The sequence below is a fragment of the Chenopodium album genome, chromosome 3 (genome assembly GCF_948465745.1).
Source record: "Chenopodium album chromosome 3, dcCheAlbu1.1, whole genome shotgun sequence".
Taxonomy (NCBI): domain Eukaryota; kingdom Viridiplantae; phylum Streptophyta; class Magnoliopsida; order Caryophyllales; family Amaranthaceae; genus Chenopodium; species Chenopodium album.
The window spans coordinates 72174209-72199335 of NC_137836.1; the positions used below are offsets into that span (position 1 = coordinate 72174209).

Genomic DNA, 25127 nt, shown 5'->3' on the forward strand with positions numbered 1-25127 from the left:
CGCAACTGACATTATATTGAACATAATGACCCTTATTTTTAACATAGTAACCTTTATTAAAGCTACTACAACATTTAATAATATTGTAAACTTGAAATATGACGTTATTACCCTAATTTTAACATAGTGGCCTTTATTATTCATATTGATCAGTATATTAATCAATTAGGCCTATATATTACCAAAATTTCAGAAATTTCACCAAATGCCACTGACAAATTTAAAAATTCACCAAATGCCATCGCACTTTTCAGAATTCACCAAATGCCACTCAGTTTTTAAATAATTCACCGAGTGCCATTAATGACTAACGGAGGCTTAATCATGACACATGGAAATCGATTATTGGTTTTAAAAATATAAATAAAATTAAAAAAACTCTAAATCCTAACCCAACCCAACCCCACCACCATAACCACCTGCCCAAGCCAACCGACGGCCCAAAGCCAACCGCCGGAACTCCTTGACCTCCTGCCGGAACCCTCTAACCTTCCGTCGGAACCCGCCAGAACCCCTGACGTCCCGCTGGAACCCCTTGACCCCATCAAAACCGTCGACTCCTCTTAATTCCCCGAAAAACCACCGCAACCATCTCACGCAATGCCCAAAACTCTGCCTACTCGACTCCAGCACCCACACAATGACCCCCGACGACCTTGCGCTGATGCCCACCCCAACGCCCGCAACCACCTCACGCACCAACACGACGCATCACATAGCCACCACAACCGACCATAGAAACCCGAAATCCAGAATAGAACCGACTGTGGAAACCCATCACCCTCAAACGATCGAAATCAACCATGGAAATCTACAATGGTCGATTTCTATGGCCGATTTCATCGTTTCAAGGGTGGAGGATAGGAGGAGTGGTTTTGCGCGGTGGTTGGAAAACGCTGGGTGTTTAAATCAAAGCTCATGTTGGTGGTATTTTGGGTCGAGGCAGGTTGCGTGGGTGGTTTTGGGGGTCGGCGGTGGGTCAGGTGGAGTGCTTAAGGGCCGATTGACCGTTTTTTGTTGGTTAAGGGGGTGGCCGACTGTTTTCCGGCGAGAAAAGGGGAGGGGCTAGGGTTTGGCGGTGGTGGGAAGGTGGCTGGGAAATTTTTGGGTTTTTTTTTTTTTGTTTTAATTTATTTATTTTCTTTTTATTTTTATGAATTAAAATAAATAGACTAATCATATCATGACATGTGTCATGATTAGACCCTAATGACTAACGGAGTTAACGGCCGTTAGTCATTAATGACACTCAGTGAATTATTTAAAAACTGAGTGGCATTTGGTGAATTATGAAAAGTCCGATGGCATTTGGTGAATTTTTAAATTTGTCAGTGGCATTTGGTGAAATAGCCGTTATTATTTTTATGGTAATAAACAAAAGGGAATAAGAGATGGTGGATTGGTGGTAAAAAGGTTGGAATGTTGGATCTTTATATGGGAAAAAGGTGAGCTAGATTGAATGATGGTAAATGGGCCTATACAAATTGCCAAAAATTTGGCTACCAATGAAAAAAGTCAAAAGTAAAGGACTATAAAGGAGAATTTACCCCAGCTTTTATAAGTTATGTACTACCCCCGGTCTAAATTACTTACAACTTTGGGATATTATTTATAAGATATAAAATATTCCAAAGTTACGAGTAATTTGGACCGAATGTAATATTAACTTATTTAAATACAAAGGAAGTATTAACTTGTTTAAGTACCAATATAAAAATGTCCAAGCCTGGTACATTTCGGTCATTAGAGATCTTACAATGACTAAAATGGTGCATTTCTTAATCCAATCCAAAGTTTAGGGAATTTTAGTCTACAAAAGAATGAACTCTAGCTTATAAAAGCATTGGAACTATCAAATTTAGGGAACTCCTAGTTTACATAAGCATCCAAATTCCAAACCATCAAGTTTAGGGAATCCATCTTATAATGTGTGGCGGCAGATGGTGTTGCTCCATTTCCCGGCACTACATATGTTACGCGAGCTCTTAGATATGTTACGCGAGCTCTTAGAAATGGAAGAAACAGTGAGAGAAAGTCGGATGGGTGCTCTGCCGTTCGATCTTGAAAAGAAATTCTCCTACTCCGTACAATCTCGTGATTGTGGCATTATTATATGTTCACTATCAATCATGCTATGATCTAGACAGTATGAACTTGGATGTGAATTACCGAGTTTGAGCTTGGTTTTACAGCTATATCCACTCTCTATCCCGTGGTAACTGTTACATATGCTATTGTACGTTTAATTGTTTAGAAATAGAGCCATTACATGTTTTCAATAACCAAAGAGGGTTTGAACTTTGGAGTATAGGGAGCAACATGGATCATACCTGAGTGGGAAAATCCGTACACAGTTACTGCTCTTGTAGTGTTGTTACTAAAAACTTTGCGGTAATACATTTGGATGTTCCACTGGTACATTAGTACAGCAATACTGGTATAACCGTACAACAGCGTGCTTCAAAACTACACATCTGAAACAAGGAGAATTCAGGTCAGAGAATTGGAGATGGTGGGCTAGGTGTTAACTGCGTTCACCTGATTATTCTGATCCATTATATGCAGGACATCGAAAATATCAGATTATAATCTTTAAACAGAGGCAAAGACTTGAAAAGAGGCAACACAGCACAGCTAGTTCTCAACTCACAATAGGTATAGAAACGATAGAAAGCATACATAAAGACAATCAAAGTGAAACCTCATTCCTGAGAAAGATGTTCTTAAACAAGCCAATTTTTGCAATTGAATTGAGAGACTAATTTATTAAAGTACATTATATACGGAGTAATAAGCTTGACTAGCACATTTGGACAATTTTCTGCTTCTTTCCTCAAAGATTGAAGGAAAGTTTGATCCATCTTTTGATTTACACATAGTACAATGAAGTATGAAATTACATGCTACAATAAACTTCAGATAATGCATCTCAAAACAAGAGAGCATATCGCAGACATCAAGAGGCTCAAAGGTAGCTTTCCACCAAAAGTTGGGTATCTATTTTTGTTTGCAACATATAACGTTTCAAAAGGGTTCATTATACAGGTGCATTATACAAATTCACCAGCACAAAAGAACCACGCTCTCAAATAATATCATTGTGAACCTGGGTAATATGCTGGTATAGAGGTGGCTAATCCATATCCTGTCTTCCGAAAATCAATGGAAAGTCATCAAATTGCTCGGAAGGATGGTCCTCAGTCAAGCTGTTTAGTGAATCATAAACCTGCAACATGGAACATCTATCCTTGGGACGAGAAACTATACAATTTGAGGCGATTGTGAAGACCTGAAGGATATCATTGTCATAACCTCTTCCACGTATATCTTTATCAATGGCTTCCACCATTCGCCCAGAGCTTGACAGCTGATTCACCCAATCTACCAAGTTGCCCTTGAACCCTTCCTCTACAGCACTCACTTCCAATGGTTTCACGCCTGTCAATAATTCCAAAAGAACTACACCAAATGCATAAACATCCCCTTTAAGTGACGCCACCATGGTGCTTGAGTACTCCGGTGCTATATACCCAAACTCTCCTAAATCCCCATTAACAAAACTACTCTGATTCTGCGATTCTGAGGCAGAAATAAGTCTTGCTAACCCAAAATCAATGATCCTAGCATCCAAATCTTCATCAAGAAGAATCACATGCGAGCTTATGTTTTGGTGCAAATGCGGAGGCTCCACTCCATGATGAAGCCAAGCAAGCCCTCTGGCAGCACCTAAACAAATTCTGAACCTCATTGGCCAATCCAATTCAATCGTTTTTCCATGTAGCACCGAATGCAAAGTCCCATTAGACAAGTACTTATATACCAAAAGCTTCTCATCTTCCACAAGGCAATAACCCAACAATGGCACTAAATTCGGATGCCTAAGCTTTCCCAACCTATTCATCTCCGTCTTAAATAGCTTCTCACTCAGCTTACACGTATTAAGACGTTTGATTGCCAAAGTAGAACCATCCGCCAACATAGCCTTGTATGTAGTTCCCATCCTAGTCGAGATCATAACAGTCTCTACACTAAAATTATCAGTAGCAGCCAACAAATCCGACAATTTAACTTTCACAAGCGGTTTTTGAAACAAGGAAACCTGAGTTAGCTTATGAGCCCTCAACCTATCAATCCAAGTACCATCATCACCTCTCCCTAGCCCATACCCTTCCTTCCTCCTTCGACTCGCCCTCGAAAAATACCACCACCACACCCCAAACCCTACTAACAACGATGCAGCCGCCCCGAAAACACCGGCAGCTATAATAATGGCCAAATTCTTCTTGCTCAATCCATTACAACTAGACCCAATTGGATCCCCACATAACCCATCATTCCCTTCAAACCCTGACTTGGCAAAATTAGCAAAAGACTCTGGAATTGGCCCCGATAATCCATTCCCAGCAACAGAAAAGTCATTTAATCGATTCAAACTAGACAATTGCACAGGAATATTTCCAGATAACTGATTATCAGACAAAATCAATTTATTCAAATACTGACATTTACCAAGATCAGGTGGAATTTGACCAGATAATTTATTACTAGACAAATCCAAAGTTACCAGAAAAGGAAGCCATGAACAGATCTTAGAAGGGATATTACCAGTAAGAGAATTACCAGAAAGATCAAGGTTTTGAATGCTAGAGCAAAGCTCAAGAGATTCTGGGATTTCCCCAGAAAGTTGAAAATCTCTAAGTTGAAGACTAATTAATCGATTTTCTTTGTCATTCCAACAAGAAGCACCCACAAATTTGCAGACAAAAGCAACTTCAGCTGAAGAATTTTTGAAATTCCATGAATTAAGCTTACTTTGTGGGTCCTTCAAATTGTTTTTTACACCTTGCAGACACTTTACATCATCTTCAGCTGCAAAAGAGAGAGTTAGGAGAGAGAAAATGATGAATTGGAAAGTGGGTAGATCTGAATTTTGCTTCTTCTTCATCACTGAAAATTACCCAGAAAAATTAAACACATATACAGTAGATTGAAATGAGGAAGAAGAAGAAATGGGGGGTTTAGGTTTTAGGGTTGAGGTCAACTTTTGGGCATGGTTGAGTACTATTAGCTGGAAATTTTGAATGGTAGTAAAGAAAGAAAGAAAGGAGTTTTAGAGAGTTGAATGGTCTTTGCTTTGAAAGGAATGAAAGAGCATTTGACTGTCATTTGTTTTCTGTTTTTGTTTTGTATTTTCTGGAATTGGGGTCCCACTGGATGTTGATGGAGTGGGAGGGGTGATATATGTCATATATCTATCACCTTTCAAGGGCAAAATTGTCATTTTTAGGAGGGAAATGGAAGAGTAATCCTCATTTATAGAACGTGAAAAAGACAGTAATGTAAATGAGATTCGAACTTCGAAATAAATGGTCTTGCCTATTACGAAGTATATAACTTGATTTGCAATAAGATATACTATATTAATATTACTCCCTCAGTCCCTCCGTTTACAATTTTTATTATCATTATTTTTTTTTTACTTCGTATCATGCTTAACTGCTTAACTTGGTATTTAAGGAAGGAAGTTAGGAAGATATGATCATATCACCATAATAATCTCCATAGGATTTCATCCTACATCCTAAAGTTAATTAGTGACTTTTCCAATCTTCATCCTAAAGGACCTATGGAAGTTGAGGCTCATCCTAGCGTGACTCACCAATTTTATAAGTACTTTTCCGAATATGAAGTTGTCATAGCTTTATTTACGATATTATGAATTTTTAAGGATATGTAACTTGATAATTACTTAAGTAAGCAAGTACTTCGTATTTGCTTGACAAAGTTTATCTGAAAATCGCCTTACTCATTCTCCCCCAATTATTTATAAGTATGATAATTAGTTCCAAATCACATGCGAATTAATTTCCTAATTTTTCTTCATACAAATGAAGAGATAATGGGGTTGTTTGGTAAGTAGCTTTTTGATGCCTTTTTATATAGCTTTTGGCTTTTGGCTTTTGGAAGTGGTCAAACAGCCAAAATTTGTGTTTGGTTAATTGGCTTTTTGGTTGGCTAAAAAGCCAGCTTTTCCGCCAAAAGCCAAAAGTTAGTGAGAGTAGCTTTTTTGGGTTGGCTTTTGGCTTAAATGATAACAATTACAATTTTATCCCTCATGACACCTATTATCATTCTCATCTCAATTACCTTTCTCTCTCCAAAAATCAAAAAACCCACTATTATACTACAGAGAGAATTTGGGAGAAGTTGTGGTGAAGGTATCACATTGCTGCTAGCTTGATGGAAACTAGACGAGCCAAGCGAGTCAGAAGACAATAATATTAGATTATTAATATGCATTCTTATGATTTATTTTTTCTAAGTTACTACTCCGTACCTATGTTCTATTATTCATTTTGGATTGTATTATTGAAATTTTGTAAGCATTATTTTACATGTGATAATAATAATAATAATAACCAACAAAATTAAAAAAAAAAAATATTATGAAAAAAAAATACGAAGTAACAGTGATAGGTGTTATTAGTAGTAGTAAATAATAATCCTATTTACAAAAAGAAATAAAAAAATTATTATTTATAAAAAAAATAGAGAGTAGCAGTGATACTACTTGGGTAAAAGTTAAAAAAAAACATTATTATTATTAAAAAATAATAAAACATATCAATGCCCTTAAAGGTAATTTTAGCCCTAAACAGCCAACAGCCAATAACCAAGTTTACCAAACATATTTTTTAACAGCTAACAGTCAAACAGCCAACATAAAAAGCCAATACATACAGCAGACAAGCCAAGAGTAACAGCCAGCAGCCAACAGCCAATTGCCAAACAAAGTCAATATATCAAAAGTTCAAACCTCATTGTTTGTATACACTAAAGATTGTAGTGGGTTATTTTGGGTCATGTCTCATATCGAGCTCATGGATTTTGGGGTTATCTAGGCGCGGGTGGCACGGCCTACAATCCATGTGTTGTGCCAAAAATTTTAAAAGGTTGGCCCATGCATGACCCAAGTCCACATGTCATCATGTCATGCTTGTGTAACTAAGCTTAACATGCATGCCTTCATTAATTATAGCGTGTTTTTTTGTGTCAGATAAGGTTATGCTTCTCTATAATAAAGGTGGTTAACATGTTGTGTAAAAAAAAAAGTTAAATAGAGCAACAAATGTTGTACGTGGAAAAATACAAATAAATGATTTTACTTGATATTATCGAAATAAAGTACTTCTATAATAATTAAGAAATAATTTTGTTTTTCTAAAATATTGGTTTTTGACTAATCTCATTTATTACATAAACCCCAAGTGTATATACTTTGTATAGCCTTTGAGGTTTAGTGGGTTTTAAAAAAAGTTGTTCATTTTAGGCAAAATTTAAATTCATAAATCCCTTTTTATGATCACACATGATTTAATGTCCACAACAATTATGCTTAGTGCTTAGGCAATCACCATCGATGCTTTGAAGGAAGCACTAGGAATAATGCTAAGTCAATCACTATCAAATGTGAGAATCATTTGACGATGATCCCATCAATGATGAACAAAAAATGTTGAGTTGTAATCTTTATAATCATATAGTTTTGGTTGGTTATAAATGATTAAATGTATTATGTATAATATATTAATATATATTTTTGGTTGGAGTGTGTTACTCGTGTAAACTTCCCACTCGCACATTTGCATTGTTAAGAGTAGATTGATTGTAATTGGGTTTAGGTCCTTTATTAGAATAAATAACGTGGCTTAAGGATATCAATTGTGAAGTATTTAATTTCAAGAAGTTTCAAAATGGTTGCAATAATAATGCAACACTAAATTTCATGTGCACTCTATGCTTACACAAATTTCATGTGTTTGAAGAGAGTAGTATGCGTCTAGATATGACGAAGCCGATTCAAATCTAAATAACTCGATTAGTTAATACGGAGTATGAAATATCCAATTTAAATTTGAAATCTATTCAAAATCACTCAATTTAATTCAAATCAATCGAATCCTATCTTGAATTGTCAAAATACTTGAACTAAGGGGCACGCTTTTCCCACTTATTTACATTTCATGCCATTAGATAAACGAATTTCGTAAATCTAGGGCATGAACTTGTATTTGCTGCTAGTAAATGAGACAAATTGTTTTTAATTTTTCATTGCAATTTTCTCATAAAAGAGATGGTTTATTTATCGAACAAGTTTAGATTATTCAACTTCATTTGTAGCTTGTTTTTTTTTTTTTTTTTTTTTTTTTTGGTAAGGAGAAGGGCCTTTATCGAATCGGAACCTCTCATAGGTCCTCCCAACCCGGGTTAGCGGACTAGACACTTTAAGGGGTCGTTTGGTTGGGTGTAATCAACAAAGGGAATGAGAATCAACTGGCTCGATTCCCTTTATTGTTGTTTGTTAAGCACATTATTTCATTCCCTTTACCCTCCCCATTACCCCAAATCCTTCTAACTTCATTACCTACCCCTCTAAACTTTTCCATTCTTTTTCCTTAGCCACCCCTCCACCACCACACCCACACCTACACCTAGCCACCACCCTTTTACCACCCAGTCGCACCTCCACGGCTCCACCGACCTTCGCCGCCCCTTCCTCGACCGTCGCCGCCCCTTCCCCGACCGTCGTCGCCCCTTCCCCGAGCCTCCACTACCATCGAAAAACCTAAAAAACCAACCCTCTTCACTGTTAATCCGTCGAACGACCCTCCCCCACCCTCGAAACCCTAGGGAGGGTCGTTCGAAGGATTTCACGGGGAGTGGTGAGGCTTTTCAGCGGTTTTAGCGACGTTAGGGTTTTCTGGGCTAAGGAGATTTTCGAAGGAGGGACGATCTCCGTTGGGTCGACGAGGGACGGGGGAAGGCTTGCGAAGGGCGAACGGTGGGGGAGATGCAGCGACAAGTTTGGTGGTGGTTCGGTGGTGGGAACGTTGGAGAGTGAATGATATTGTTGGTTGTGTGGTGGTGGTGTGGTGGTGGGAATAGAGGGAGTGTTTCCCTTTGTTTTAAAACAAACAACATCACAAATTTTAGGTATTTTCATTTCATTCTTCTTCTTTCCCTTTGTTCATTTCATTCCGATTTCCTCGTGCGAACCAAACGACCCCTAAAAGTGAAAGAAAAGGGTAAAGGAATCCCCACCTCCAAAGTATCTCTAGTAGGGTTTAATCCCCCAACCTCTTAGATCATAAAATGCAAACTTGACCAAGCTATGCTTGGTTAGTCCATAAGACCATGACAAATTGACAAGTTAGATTGGATATCATTATTACGGAATACTTGTATTATTATTTTTTTTCCTTTTCACACAGCGATAACATTATTAATTTAAAGATTCTAATCATGGATTGGTGGGCATAGTTTAGCTTTCTTCTTTACTTTTTGGCAGAGCAGCCCAACAAACAAAGAATCATCACTCAAGAAGAAGAGACCACAACATGAACAAGGAATTCAATTGATTCCCTTTCCTTTCCTTTACATCCTGCAATTTGAAACCCGGAATTCCATTCGGATCTTCCTTAAATCCATCTTCCCTCTCAATTCAAAAACAACCCAATAATCCTGAGATTTCAACAACAACATGATCAATAATAATCTGGAGAATTCTTGATTGTATAACTTCTTAAACTTATCAGGGAAAACCCAAACCCGATTCCCCGGAAACCCGTTTTGTAAAAATGGGTTTGATCAATTAGAGTTGAGTTGAATTGATGGGGTTGTGGTTGAGCAAGATTGTTGGGTATCCCAGAAATTATGGAATTAAATCTGTAAATATGTCGCCTTCTTTAAACACTTTCTTGTTACCAGCTCCATTGCCTAAATGGCCTGAAGGTGTGTTTCTTCTACTTGTCATTTTTGTTCTTATTATTTTGTTGAAGAATGTTTTTGTTGGCATTGTTTGAATTAGTGATGTAGACGGGATTTGATCTCGGGACATGGCTTTGAGTACTTGGGTTAGGTGGTGGGTGGGTGGGTGTATCACTCATATGAGCATGTGGGTGGGTGGGTGGGTGTAGTTGAAAATGTGGAACTTGATCATAATATTATCTCTAGGTTGCTTACTATGTTGTTAGGTAAAATCTTTGTTTAATTGGGTTAATTGATTATGATTAATATAGTGACAAAATCTTTCTTTATGATTTAAGCAGGCAGAAAATTTTATGATCATACTAATTTTATCACTATGTACATTGTCAATGTATATAAGCGTAGTTTACATAGTCATATGAGACCGTCACACTATAATTCATACGTAGTATAATGTAATACACTAATACGTAAAATGTTATATGTGTATAAAGGGGTTAATGGTCGACCATGTTTCACAAGAATTTGTTGTTGTTAAGGTAAATAGTTGAAATGAAATGTACAGTTATTGAAGAAGCTGCCAAATGACATTACATGTTGTTTTCATTTTTTTTTTTTTTTTCCTAATAAATTCAATTAAACAAATTGTTCTTTTGCAAATGTCTTCAATTGTTTTGTCAATAGTACAAACTGTTGCTTTCTTTCTGTTTTTGCTCTTACAATTATATGCTTTTTGTTGCAATCATCTAGAGTAAAAGATTTCATATTCAGAAATACATCAGTCAAATTATACTAAGATATGTTAGTTTATAATTTTCTCGCCGTGCATTTATGACTACTCGAGTACTTGACTGCTTTGCATGATTTACAAAGATTGCTGCTGTTTGTGGAATAGATAATCAATCAGCATGGACTTTTAGACCCATTTTGCATATCGATAGTGATTTATCATGAAGAAAATAGAACATCTTTTTCTGCCTAAACTCAGTAAAGCAAGGATAACAGGACTTGGCATGCATCATATAGTTTCGTGGTAGTCGTAGCCCTACCTAGGATGAAAATAACTCAGTTAATTCTGGACATCCTAGAGCATCGTTCGTATGGTTTAACAATCTAGATGTAAAGTAATTGAACTGTAGTCACAGATTTAAGTTGACAGTGAAGTGTGACCTTAACATGTACCATAGAATCGCATATTCACAATTATCACTTGTGTTGATATTCATCAGGGCGAGGATTTGCCACTGGGGTAATAAACCTTGGAGAGATAGAAGTTGCGCAAATAAAGAGGTTCGAGTTTATTTGGGGCTCTCATCTGTCACATGACAGAAGAAAAGGAATTTCTTTCTATAAGCCTGTGGACATACCTGAAGGATTCTTCAGCCTTGGTCATTACTGCCAACCAAATGACAAACCTTTAAATGGTTATGTTTTGGTTGCTAAGGGATTGGCGTCTCAAGATCCTAGCTTACCAGCCATTGTGATGCCTGTTGATTATACTTTGGTCTGGAATTCAGATGACGGCATGGAAATCTATGATCAACATAGTTACTTCTGGCAGCCGAAACCCCCTTCAGGCTATAAAGCCTTAGGCTTTGTTGTGACAACCCATCCTGTTAAACCTGATCTGGCTGAAGTTGGATGTGTCAGACAGGACCTTGTTGATGATTGTGAGACTTGTGATTCAATGCTTGAAATAAACTCAAAATTCCGGAATATCCCTTGCAAACTCTTTAAGACTAGGCCTCGTAACAGAGGTATGCAGGGGAGAGGTGTACCTGTTGGAACCTTCTGTTGTACTAGTCTGTGGACTGCAGAAGAAGAAATGCCTGTTACGTGTTTGAAAAACAAAGACCTCGATTGGCATGCAATGCCAAACCTCGATCAGATCCATGCACTGATTCATCACTATGGTCCCACCGTTTTCCTCCATCCAGATGAGGTCTACTTTCCCTCTTCTGTTTCATGGTTCTTCATAAATGGAGCTCTTCTATATAAAGCTGGACAGTCTAATGGTGAACCTATTGATGCTGAAGGCTCTAATCTGCCTCGTGGTGGAGAAAATGACGGTGAGTTTTGGTTAGACCTTCCTGCTGATGAACGAAGGGAAGTTCTCAAGCGTGGGAACCTTGAAACAGCCAAACTTTATGTTCATGTTAAACCAGCTTTAGGTGGCACGTTCACTGATTTAGCAATGTGGCTCTTTTCACCTTTCAATGGACCAGCCACCATAAAGATTGGACCACGTAATATTGCTCTGAGCAGGACAGGTGAACATATTGGTGATTGGGAACATTTTACTCTTCGTGTAAGCAACTTCACCGGTGAACTTCACAGTGTATACTTCTCACAGCACAGTGGTGGTGTGTGGAAGAATGCTTGTGACTTGGAGTTCATAGAGGGAAACCGACCTGTCGTCTATGCATCTAAACATGGCCATGCTTGCTACCCATATCCGAGAACCTATCTTCAAGGGTCTTCAGGTCTTGGTATTGGGATAAGAAATGATTGTGCTCGAAGCAACTTCTTTGTGGATTCTAGCACCCATTATGAGATTATTGCTGCTGAATATCTTGGAGAAGATGTTACTGAGCCTTTCTGGCTGCAGTATATGAGAGAATGGGGGCCACATATTGTTTATGATTCGAGGAAAGAGCTGGATAAGGTGATCAAACGGTTTCCATTGCTGTTACGTCGTTCAATTGCAAACTTGGTTGGCAAGCTTCCCGGAGAACTTTGTGAGCAGTCTGGACCAAGTGGTCCAAAAGAGAAGAACAACTGGTTAGGGGATGAAAGGTGGTAGAATAACTTGCCAATAGTCATTCTGTTTAACCTGTTCTAGGATCATATTAACAGGATTTATCTTTCTAGACTTCAATTCAAGCTTGTTGGAAAAAATGGCCAAAGAAAGTGTAAAGAACATGTAAATGGAAGTGTTTTATACAATTATATGCATACATTTATGTATATGTCAAAGGATGTCATAGTCAGCTAGTAAACTTTGATCACCCTCCATACTGTAACTTCTTTTCAAACTAACAATGTGACACATGAACAATATCTTAGGGAACATTAGTTTTTTTGTGAAGAGGTCAAGAGGATCACATATTGATTACTAGCTCTATTCACATTTCACATCTCGAGTGTGGATTTTTAATATGCATGTAAAGTACGAAGTAATATTTTGGAATCAATATTATAGAATGAATACCTCACATATTTTTCAAAAGTATCCTAATGATTAAAAATTTAAAACTGCATCAGATTTTTTAATCTGCAAATTTTATAGTATTCTATAATGTTTTTATGAGCATTGTGAGATTCGACTCATAACATTGGACTGAAAAGCTAGCCAGTTGTTCTAATCTTCTACAAGTATTTCATAGTTATCAGTTAATACTCCATTGATATTATATGCTTTCGCAATTACCAGAAGTTTATCATTATACCCCTTGAATTCGCTAAAATGATTATGATTGCTTGGTATCATGTATGAATTCAAATTGGTTCATCAGTATGAACACAAATTAAAGACCCACCGAGCTTGAACTATGTGTGTACAATAGTACAAATAGTTAGATCCAAATAATAATATGAGGTGCAACCGTGCAAGAGTATTAAATTTTAACCTTGGTTGTCCTCAATGAAGATGCCTCTTTTACTTCCACAATTCGACATTGAGCAATTAAAGAAAATCGATCTAGCCTTCTGGTTAAGAATTTATATTTATATTTTAATATATCAAGAAGAATTCTAAACCGATCTAAATCGATCCAGTTCGAATTTTAGATCAGTTTTATTAGTTTGGTCTAAGACCAGTTCCAGCTTAATCAATGTAGGCTTCGAGTGTTGAATTAATTTTGATTTGGTGAACATCCCTGCTTGCGTACAAAATCAATGTTTTGATGAACATAAAATTGTTTAACGAACAATTATAGGCCCGAATACGACCTTAAGTTGATTAATTCTTGACTTCAAGCAGAGCTTGCAATATCTAACACGACACGACAACATGACCGAAACTGACACGATACGAACACAAGTTACTGATAGAAAACACAAAATCGACACAACATGACACGAAACTAACCCGCACAAAATATGTTATAAATTGGTCAAATTATGCAATTATCTAATATTCTACATAGTTTTTTGGTAGATTTTGTGAATAACACGAAAGTGACACAAGATCAAACAAGAACCTGACACGATACAATCATTTTGCCTTATTAAACTTCAAGTGAAAAGAAAATTATGGCTTAAATTTAACCCGAACATTCCATTTGCCACCTCCGGACTTCGAGAGCTCGAGACACAAAACCAATCTGGGCTCAGGTGCACTGCACCCAATTAATTCACAATTTGACAGAAGCAAAATAAGGAGTGTTCAAACAATCAAACCCCATTTGAGTAGGCGTGGTATGGATGGAACCACGTTGTTGCTTCGCTAGTCGATACCGAAAACCCTTCATTTGTTTTTTTAGGGTTTTACTAAAATAATTATAATTTGAAAGAAAAATCAACCATGTTCAGAAGAAATTTACCCTCTCTTATTCGGATCTCATCATCAAATCAATTTTCCAGGTACCAATATCTCTCAATTTTCTTCCATATATTATAAAGCTTCATATTCTATTGTTTCTTTGTTTCATTGAATTCTGGGTTCTAGTTTTTCAAGTTGTATGATTGATTATTTGATGAAATTTATTGTATTTCTATCTTTATTAATGAATACCCATTTGCTAATTATCGCATTTTAGCTTAAATTTTTGTGCTTTCTTCTTGCCCATTTTGATTTGTGCTGTAAATTGACTTTTTTTTTTTTTTTTTTCTTTGAAAATGTTCAATTTTTGTTGTCAGATGTATGTGTTAATTCTTTGGATTGGCTTTGTTATAGTTCTTCGAAGTCTGTTAATGAAGAAAAGAGCAGATCATTGGGCCGAAAAGTGGTGTCGACTGCACTGCTTTGTCTTACTGGTGGTGTTGCTTTGAGTGCCATTGATGACCTTGCTATCTACCAGGGATGTAGCAGGTATGATACAGCTCATTATTCAGTTATTCATGCCGGGTTTTTGAATTTAGAAATGAAGTGATAATGACCTGTACATAATATTGCACTATAGAACAATGTGATTCATTTATATGTTTCATTGATTCGGACATTGGTGTATCAAGACTGTTAGTTGTTAGCATTCACGATGCACAAACTCCATAGAAATTATTCTTATTGATTTACCTGATACACGAGTCAAGTTATCTTTTGTCGATTCTACATACAACAATTTTTATTTTGGTTTTGTCTCCATCTGTGTGATAATTTTATTAGACCGAACCTTCTATTTGATGGGCAGCAATATCTGACAAAGCCGTTTATTGAAAGGCTGTCTTATGGGCAAGAAATTTGTAGAACTGTTAGATTTCTGTTGCTATCTGCAACCCTTTGTGCTGCATTATGTGCTTTCTCTGTCTGAATGTGTATATTTTTTTGTAGTGTTATACTGTTGTGTGTCATATGCTTACTTCTCAATGCCTATTTGGTACTTCAAAGATAATCTTAACAATTTCCAATACGCTACTACATTTTTGGTGTTGAAAAAAAATAAAAATAGGGTGGTGCCAATTGCCAAATAGGCCCAAAATTTGTTGACTAATCACTAGATAAAGTTGCCACTATAAGGAAGTGAGGAAAAGTTGCAATTATGTTTGCTATACTGCAAGGCTTGTTGATGGACCTAAATTCAAAGGTTTGTATAAGGAGCCAGAAGGGTTGTTGAAGCAATGGAATTGACATTATTTAGTAATGAGTTTCTTATTGCTACAGAATTTGCTAGTGGCAATAACTGCTACTTGTATAATTTAAAGAAAGTGATGTGGTACATTCAGGCATGCACATGCGCATGTCTTTAAGTCCATCGGCAAAACATGTGAGAGGTGAGGGGATAGTAATAGCTATTTGAGAGTTAATCTCATATAATTGAGAATAAAATTAATCAAAGGTATCAGTATGAAGTTATTTCTAACAAATATGTAATGCGTATTGTTATTGTTGTGGTGGTCACCACTATATTGCAAAGATATTGATGGTGGAGTGACCTCTTAGATTCTTAGTGTGGTTTTAGTTCCTTTGTGTTCTTTGCTCCCCTTAGATTCTCACCACCATAGTAAGGTGACATAAGTATTTGAAATGTATATGATTGTCTGAAGTTTCCCAGCAATTTACCTTCTTACCTCTTCCCATTAACTCCTTGCCCCCAGAATATATTCTCTCACTTTCCATGTTAATTGGAAAACTGTGTGTTTAATATCAGTGTAGAGAGTTTGGCTTAACTATTTTTAATATTGATAGTGATCTACTGTTTGATAAGAGGATGAAGAAAAAAGTAATTTTAATGGGATGTATCGTGTCTTGCAAGAAGGAAGAAGAAGTCCCACTGGAAGATGGATACAGGTGGAACCTGCATAATATTTGTTGATCTCAACTGAAATTTAGAATCAATTCATAACGCTGCTTCTACTTTATTTGTTCAATTTATGATGGTATGGAATCGAAAGAGCTCGTCTTGACAAATTTGTACCATAGAGAAGAATATATTTGAGGAGACTCTTTGAAAAAGTCATAAACATAAGTGCAACTATATTAGGAACAGTTTCTTGTACATGGGATTCCCAAAATTATTAAATGAGTGGCCATCTTTAATTCTTTATAGTGCCAAGCATAGCCCTAGTGCCCTTTGTCTATGAGGATATCTATTCTGGCCCATATATAGTTTGACAACTTGTAACCGTAGTCATATATAAGCATGGGTATTTGGAGTGACAGACTTCGTATTTTGGATAACCGAGTCAACATATGAGACAATCAGGGAAGAAATCATACAATAGTATATTTTACCAAAGAAAAGAAAAGCTTGTGAATTTTCTCGGAAAACAAAGGTGCATCAAAACAAAGAAGAGGTGGGTAGCTGTCTAAGTGAATTTCATGTAACAGATTGATTCAGTAAGGTGCATGCAACATGGATCAATGGTCTAAGTAATACTTCGTGTTTTGTTTGGGATTTCTAGATTTCTAGCCATTGCCAAGAGTTAGTGATTACATGTTCCTGAAATTTTTGTTGAAGTGAAGTGAACAAAGCCTGAATCTTGCTGGGAAGCTGGTGAGTCGTCAATTGTAGATATGAGAAAAAGATTCTAAAAATCTCTTTAATTTTTTCCTTGAGATATTTTACTTCTTTTCCCTTATTTTGGGTGAGGTGGGGAGGGGAGTGGTGACTGCCTGACTGGTGACAGCTGACAATATGAGCTGCATATGGATTTTTATGATCATATGATGTATTAGCAAATGTAGTCATATTTTATCTTCGTCTAAAATAACAGTCTCAATGTTCAGTCTCCATATTAAAGTACTGATTTATTGTGAATTAATCATAATATTCTTTATCACTCAAAATAATTTTGTCATTCCTATAGCATCTCAATCACCAAACCGAATCCATTGATGGGGGGAGGGGGTGGGGTGTTTCCTAGAAGATATGCTTGAAGTATAACTATCATTTTGCACTACTTACATGGCTACCTTGTCCTTTTTCCTATGCTTGATGCATTACATTAGTTTGCTTTGTTATTGACCCAAGTCCTAAAAATTGAAGTGAATTTTTTTTGCTTTAAGTCGATTTGTGGAATTCTCCTATTTGAAGAAAGTATTTAAATCTTTTCAGAACATCTTAGTGTAGTATACTAGTACGTGTAATTATGGCTATATCTTGGTGGAAGGAGAATATTTACCATTAATATAGAAGTTTAAGAGATATTCTGAAGAAAGACCATCCTTAGCCTCTTTAATAAAAATCTAAGTGGGTTTCTGCTCAAGCATTTGACATATATTGTATTGCCTAGATTGACTTTTGTGAAAGTCAGGCTTGATAATATTATTTGGCTGATGCCTGTTGGCTTTACTTATCCTGCTTTTTTTTCATACAATCAAGTGATAATAACTCAGTGCATAGTGTGGTTCGTCTTTGAAATGTCATACACATCTAGTGGTTATGCAGTAAATCCAATTTCTTGATATTATTAAATCCATCTTGAACTCAACTTTCAAACTGCTTGATATTAACTTTTGTCCTCTTTGGTTTCAGCAAGGCAATGGACAAAGCGAGCAAGAACCAGGAAGTCATAAATGCAATAGGCGAACCAGTAGTAAAAGGCCCTTGGTATAGTGCTTCACTTGCTGTAACTCACAAGAGGAAATCTGTTTCCTGCACATTTCCTATTTCTGGACCTCAAGGCGAAGGAGTTCTTCGCTTGAAGGCTGTTCGCGATGGAGGTGAACATATAATTTCTCTCATCTTTTACCTGATCTTCTTGTACCCCCCTCCCCCCTTTTTGAACTTTTGTTTGAGGAGATCTGTTTAATAATCTAAGAGGCTGAAAGGGGTAAGAAAGGGGAAAGAGTAGCTTTTTACATGATAATCGTAGAAAATTGATGCAATGGTTATGTAATCTTCAACCAATATGTTGCGATAAGATTTGACCAAATCAAAATATTCCTAATTTCTATTGTCTGAAAATATTACGTCACATAGCCATTCTAGAATGTCTGGGAAAAAAAAAAAGTTATCACATTCCCAAAAGTAATGAGGGATCAAACACTAAATTCTTGTGACATCGGCATGCACTCTTGGAGTGAATAATATGATAAATAGCTCCCAACAGTGGGAGTAATTGTCTAAATCAACTTGGGTGGGTAGTCAGTTATCAATTGCTGCGCTGCCTATATTGTCTCTCCCTTCCTCTTTGCTGACGATTTCTCCTGCTGGTTTTGCCAGATGACTCCTGGTCATCATTCTTCCGGCCACGCAACTTCGACATCTTAATTTTGGATGCAGTGCTCTACGTTCCAGGAAATGAAGAAGCGCAGAGAACCCTTAAGATTAACATCTCAGATGACGTCCCCTCCCCTGCATGTCAAGCTTGCACTAGGTGTCCAGAGACAAAAAGTCCAGGTAAAGAATGACGACTTAGTGCAGTTCATGAATACGCTTAGAAAGAACTTCCTCCATAGTTTGCAGCGGAAGTGAATAATAAATTCAAATATTCTTTATACATACATGAGACATTATCGCAATTTTCCTGGAGAGCGTGCAATTTTGAGTATACATAGGTGGAGTACATGTATAATTTCCTTGGTATGTTCATGTATGAATTGAGGCTTATAAATGTTTTTTTTCTCTAAAATCGATTTTGAAATTTTCTTTGTAGAAACAATGTACGAAATGAGGCTTACAAATGCCTGCATTCAAAATGGACACTATTAGATCTTTTAAATTTAACTTCAAGATTTTTCTCTTCCTTAAGTTCTATTATTTTCATTTGTATTTCTGTTATTCGACATTGAATCGAGAACGGTTACAGTTGTGCAATTGAGGATTTGTGCGTTTGTAATGGATAGTCACAAACTCACAATTCCATGGATAGTATTATGACTATTATCATATGCCTAAATAAATATTATTATTTAGTACTAGTTTGCATCATATTTAAAACAGGAGTATATCAGTATATGTTAGGAGTACTTTATTATTATAGTGATGAAAAATATTGGTCAAAGTTGATAGAATTTGACCATAAATGTAAATTGTGACTAATTGGCGAAATTTGAGTTTAATATGAGCATATGATACTATCTTAATAAACAGTTAAGAGGGGATTTGGGAATACTATCTTAATAAACAGTTTAATATGAGTATATGATACTATCTTGCGTGCATTCTTTGTAGACAGTCCAATTTATAAACAGTTGAGAGGGGATTTGGGGATACACTCATACACTTGCTTAATTAAATGGTTTAAATACTTTGTAGAGTAGTTGTATTACTTGTATATACATAGGGGTGTCAATTCGGTTAAACAGTTCGGGTTTGGGTTGGGTTTATCAGTTTCGGGTTATAACGGGTCGGTTTATAACGGATTGAAATAATAAGCGGGTCGGTTTGGGTCGGTTTTGAAAAATTATCAGGTCAGTTCGGTTTGGTTTTTTTAATTGCAGTTTCTATTCGGATCGGGTCCTTATCGGGTCGGGTTCTAGTCGGTTCGGGTCATAATCAATTTGGGTTGAACTGGGTCGGTTTGAAAACGGGTTTAGCCCATTTAATGTGGGTTTCGGTTAAAAACAGTTCGGGTCTTAATCAGGACGGGTCGTAATTGGTTCGGGTCATAATCAGTTTGGGTTTAACTGGGTCGGTTCGAAAATGGGTTTCGGTTCAAAATAGATCGGGTGAAATCGGGTCCAACCATTATTGTTTCGGTTATAATCGGTTTAGATTGAACTTGGTTGGTTTGAAAACAAGTTTACCCAATTTGAAACGGATTTCTAATCAAAATCATATCGGGTTAAAATTGAGTCGGATGATTATCGAGTCGAATTAGTCAGATAATGGGTAGGAACGAGTCATGTTATAATCAAGTCAAGTCATAAATAAGTTGGGTTTATCGAGTAGTGGGTTGAAACAGATTAGATCATAAACATATTGGGTAACAGGTTGTAAATGACTCAGTCATAACGGGTTACGGGTTTTAAACGGTTTGGTCATAACAGGCTACGGGTCGTAAACGGTTCGGTCACAACGGGTTACGGATTATAACCGGTTCGGTCACAACGGGTTACAGGTTGGAACGATTTAGGTTTATCGGATTTTTATCGGGTTTTAACGGTTTTCGGTTTAAAACGGGTCGGGTTGCTATCGGGTTTAAACGTAATCGGTTTGGGTTGCTTTCAGTTTCGGGTTGTAACGGTTTGGCTTGATAACGGGTCGGGTTAGTAACGGTTTGCACACATTCGGTTTAGTTCAGTTTCGGTTTGGAAAAAATTGGGTCGGGTCAGTTTTCGATTTCCAAAAAACGGGTTTTAAACAGTTCAGTTCCTTTTCGGATCGGTTCGAAACAGTCGGATTTAACGGTTCGGGTCAGAAACTGACAGCTCTATATATACAGTATACATTAAAAATTGTTACATGCCATAACATTTTTTTGTACTCCGTACTTATTAAAAGTCAAATGCTTTGCATTTGGGCAATTGCATGTTTCACTAGGATGGCTTACCAATTGATGATGTCAACAATAATTCTTTAAATTCTCCTGTGTTTTTTTCAAGTGCTTAAACTCTTGTAGAGTAATGATTTCTTATCAACCAAATCATCTAGCATTCTAGCTAAATAATCAATCAATCAATAACTATATATTAAAAAACACACCAGTAATGCACGTGTCATATCTTGGTCGACTTGGTGTGTCTTTTTTTTTTTTTTTTTTTGGCTAAATAAAATTTAATCAAAGAAACAACTCTTTTATACAAAAATAATTTCCTAATCTTATATAATATAATTGCTTAAAATAAAAATGATTTGACATGTCTTTAAAACAAAAATTTATATAGGTATAAATGATAATTTTATATATCATTTATAGCTAACATATCTTTCGTAATCCTTTATTTTTATCAAAATTTGTCAATTGTATATTTATATAATTTTATTTTTATCATAAAAATTAGAGGGAAAAAAATTGAAGAAGGAGAAAAAACAGAGAAGAAAAAATTGTAATGAAAATTTTGATCAAAAAGTTTGATGAGAATTAGGAAAGAAAGGAGAAGAGAGAGAATTGGGAAAAAGAAAACCAAAAATGTAGGCGGGAAGAAATATTAGAGCAGAAAGTCATGATTTTTGATGGGATGCGTTTCAAGAAGAAAGTCATGCGTTTTACCCGTGTTGCAGCTATTCTACCTGCATGAATATGCATGTAAGAATATGCGCCTTTTCCTGTCCAAATCAAAAGTGATTTTTCAAAAAAGGGGGGGGGGGGCTTAGAAAAACATTTTAATGCGTTGATTGTTCGGCCTGGTCCGAAAGCCCCGCACCACCTATCCATTTTGGGCGGGTTTGGGCACAAACCTTTCAGCCTGAAGTTTGGCCTTGTCCAAGAATTGGTAGGAATTTTAGCCTTTAGTTCAACCCGCCCAATGATCATCTCTATTTAAATGTACTTTCAAGGGATTGTTTGAAAATTCTTATTTTTCACCTCTACTAGAGAAATGTCATATTTCTTCCATTCTTTTTTTACTTGATCCGCTTTGACTTTTACACTATTAATCACCCCTCTTTTGACCATCTTTTGTAAATAGTATGTAAAGAAAAACATATTCATATTCGATCTTTTTGAATTTGTCTCAATAAATACTATCTTAATATATAACTTTAATAATTTTTACTTACGAAGAATTAAATTTATTGATCGTTAAAATTTTGCATTAACAAGCGACCAAGCGTGATGAACGGAGGAAGTATTTGCTATTACGGTTAATTTTATACACTCCATATCATGAGCGGATGAGCACTCATTGCTAATTCCTTGAAGGATCTCGGCTTTTTTTTTTTTTTTTTTTTTTTTGGAATAGATCTCTGCTTTATTTCATTAAAAAGGTTTTGCTAAGGAAAATAATATTCGGATTTAAGTTGGTTAATTAGAAAAGGAATTATGCTTTACTTTAAACTGTAGATTGTGTTCCTCTTTCTTTGGTCGTCCCCTTTCAAAGCCTATACCTTGTCTCACTAGTGGCTTCATTTTTCTACTTTTATTCTTTCTAGCCCTAATTATTGCTCTATGGAATTTTTCATTGTTCAAGGGTCCAAAAGATTGCAAATTTATTCCCTTCCCCCCCTTTTTTTTTCCATTTAGTACCTTTAGCATATTGTTGATTTTTAATTTTTTGCTATTTTGGATACAAGCATACAACAAAATACTTCGTAATACTCCTAAAAAAAAAAAAAAAATGTACAACATATTTTTTTCACTTGGTTAAAAAAAAAAAAAAAAAGTATTTTGAAGTGCTCGTAAGAGTCGTAGCATTTTTACGATATGAAAATACTCCTAATAACAACAACAATAATAGATAAGAGAATTAAAGTGTAAATATTAGAGTAAAATTAACATTAATTACACCGAACGATGCGTGATTTTGTCATGAATTCCTAACTTAATACCATTTCAACCAATATAATATATCCTTATCTAACGCCCCGAGGCGCTCGTTAGCAAAATCGTAATAATAATAATAATAATAAACACTCAATCGATACTTTGTGCTAATGTTATTATTTTATTATTATTATTATTGGTCGTCGCCTTAAGTATAACTTAGACTACACTCATATTGTGTAATGTGTACTTCGTACTAGAATGGAAAGTATTCCTAAAAAAAATTTATTGACAATAATAAGACTATAAAAGTATCAAAATTAATTTGGCATGTATAAACCAAAACCATTAAGGAAGTGAATCTAAACCACCCCCTTAATATTATTTTTATACTTAGTTGGACCAACCGACATTAGCAGAATTACTCATACTACATTGTCTAATCCTCATCATTTTAGAGGATTTAGCATGATTTTTAAACATCTTTAAGACATGCATTGTATGTACACCTATTTCATGCTCATTGTAAATGGTACTAACTAGTAACTACTAATTGTACTAACTGTATCATTGCCATTAACAGTTACTAGGGGTATTTAGTTTAATTGGTTGATGTGTGATATTCCGAATCCACATTATTACCAAGAAGTCTTGTTTGTTGCCCGTTACATGATTTACAAACTGCGTCCTAAAGAATAATACTCCGTTTTGTTTAGGGATGACCTATATTCGATTATTCAAAATAAAGTGACTTGACATTAAGGTGGTGTTAAGAATATTATAGACAACTTGTTTTATCGTTGAAGGAATTACTTGTTACATTGTCGATATTTAGGCGAATTGCTCACACCCAGCCAGTAAAAAAAAATTATAACCAAAAACTCGATTACATATTTACTTGAATGAAATTATACTGTTTTTTATACATCAAAATTGTTCCCCCAATATAAAGCATTGGAAAAAAGACACACACAAAAACGTTTCTTTTCATTGCAAACTTTTTGAACCACGGCAAAAACCAAGTTATGATATTGTGTTGTTAGCTCGAAAATGTTGCCCACTAAATTTTGTCTCTTGAATTAATCATAAAACCTTGATAAACGGTTGAGATTATGTCCAAAGTCAAATAAGATTAGATTACTGGTCGAATCATAATTAAATTGAGGAAAACACAAAGAATTAGTCAATAAAAATAAAGAAGGGAAGATACTAACAGGAAATGGCAGACAAACGAGGAGATAAAACTTTAAGTGAGTATGAAAAAAAGAGAAAGTGATGTGATAAAAGAGGATAGCCATGTCATAATAAAAAAAGTAAATAAATAAAAGGAAATGTTAGAATGAATACATAAGTAAATAAAAAAATAAAAATAAAAATAAAAATAAAAAATAATGACTAAACGATAATAATAACGAACACAAATATAATTTAAGGTCTGTTCATATTTACTGAACTGAACTGAAATGATTGAAACTGAAATGATTGAAACTGAACTGAACTGAACTGAAATGAGCTGAAATGAATATTTTATGAGAAGGAAATTAGGAGTTGAACTGAATTGAACTAATTGGAGCTGAAGTAAACAAATCCGTATTTTTTTTAATATTTCAATTTTATAATGCTTATATGCAAGCATAGGACCACGTATAACATTACTCGTAAATGAATATTATATAAGGAAAATTTTAAAAATAACACCACAAATTTTACAAAAAATGGATTATAACACCACAAAATCTCAAACTTAAAAAAAAAAAAAAAAAAAAAAAAAAAAAAAAAAAAGGATTTCACCACCATTTAACGGAATTTTTGGATGGAATCCGTTAGTGGGACCCACTAAGCACACGTGTCATTCATTGATTGGTTAAAAAAAAAACCTAAACCCTAACCCAGCCCCACCACCGGCAACCATGAATTGTCGCCGGCAGCCCCGAAACCCTGACCCAGTCCCACCGTCGGCACCCCCGGCCACCGAAAAACCCACCGGAGCCAACCACAAAACACCCCAGCCATCGAAAAACGCACCTAACCCATACTTGAAACACCCTAGCCATCGAAAAACACCCCAGCCACCGTAGCAAGGAATGGGGTTGTCACAGACTAGGGTGGGGATCAGGGCGGGGGTCGTCATGCAAGTGGAGTTATATGGTTCGTCGAGCAGGCGGAATTTGGTAGGTCATCCTCTAGGTGCTGGAGTCGATACACGTGAGATAATTGCGGTGGCTAGGGTGGTTTTTGGGGAGGGGGAAGGATGGATTAGGTGGAGTCGGCGATTTTGGTGGGGTTAGGAGGTTTTGACGGGTTTTGGCGGGAGGTCAGGGTGTTCCTGCAGGAGGTCAGGGGCTGTCAACGGCTTTGGCTGGTGGTTTCGGTGGTGGGTTGCGTTGGGT

At 36.0% G+C, this 25127-nt stretch overlaps 3 protein-coding genes across 3 annotated transcripts; 2 read left to right on the forward strand and 1 right to left on the reverse strand.

Annotated features, from left to right (window-relative positions):
• Window positions 1–2720: 2720 nt before the first annotated feature.
• Window positions 2721–5150, reverse strand: LOC145624144 (inactive LRR receptor-like serine/threonine-protein kinase BIR2). Its single transcript, XM_081677109.1, has one exon. The coding sequence runs from the start codon at window positions 4943–4945 to the stop codon at window positions 3134–3136; it is 1812 nt and encodes a 603-aa protein (XP_081533235.1). The 5' UTR covers window positions 4946–5150; the 3' UTR covers window positions 2721–3133.
• A 3242-nt stretch (window positions 5151–8392) lies between these two features.
• Window positions 8393–12890, forward strand: LOC145624145 (hypothetical protein At1g04090-like). Its single transcript, XM_081677110.1, has 2 exons — window positions 8393–9792; window positions 10998–12890. Exons 1-2 carry the CDS (start codon window positions 9672–9674, stop codon window positions 12569–12571), a joined length of 1695 nt encoding a protein of 564 aa, XP_081533236.1. The 5' UTR covers window positions 8393–9671; the 3' UTR covers window positions 12572–12890.
• A 1236-nt stretch (window positions 12891–14126) lies between these two features.
• On the forward strand, window positions 14127–19097 carry LOC145616217 (uncharacterized). The gene is made up of 4 exons (XM_081670912.1): window positions 14127–14352; window positions 14666–14800; window positions 17904–18091; window positions 18594–19097. Exons 1-4 carry the CDS (start codon window positions 14294–14296, stop codon window positions 18779–18781), a joined length of 570 nt encoding a protein of 189 aa, XP_081527038.1. The 5' UTR covers window positions 14127–14293; the 3' UTR covers window positions 18782–19097.
• The last annotated feature ends 6030 nt before the right edge of the window (window positions 19098–25127 follow it).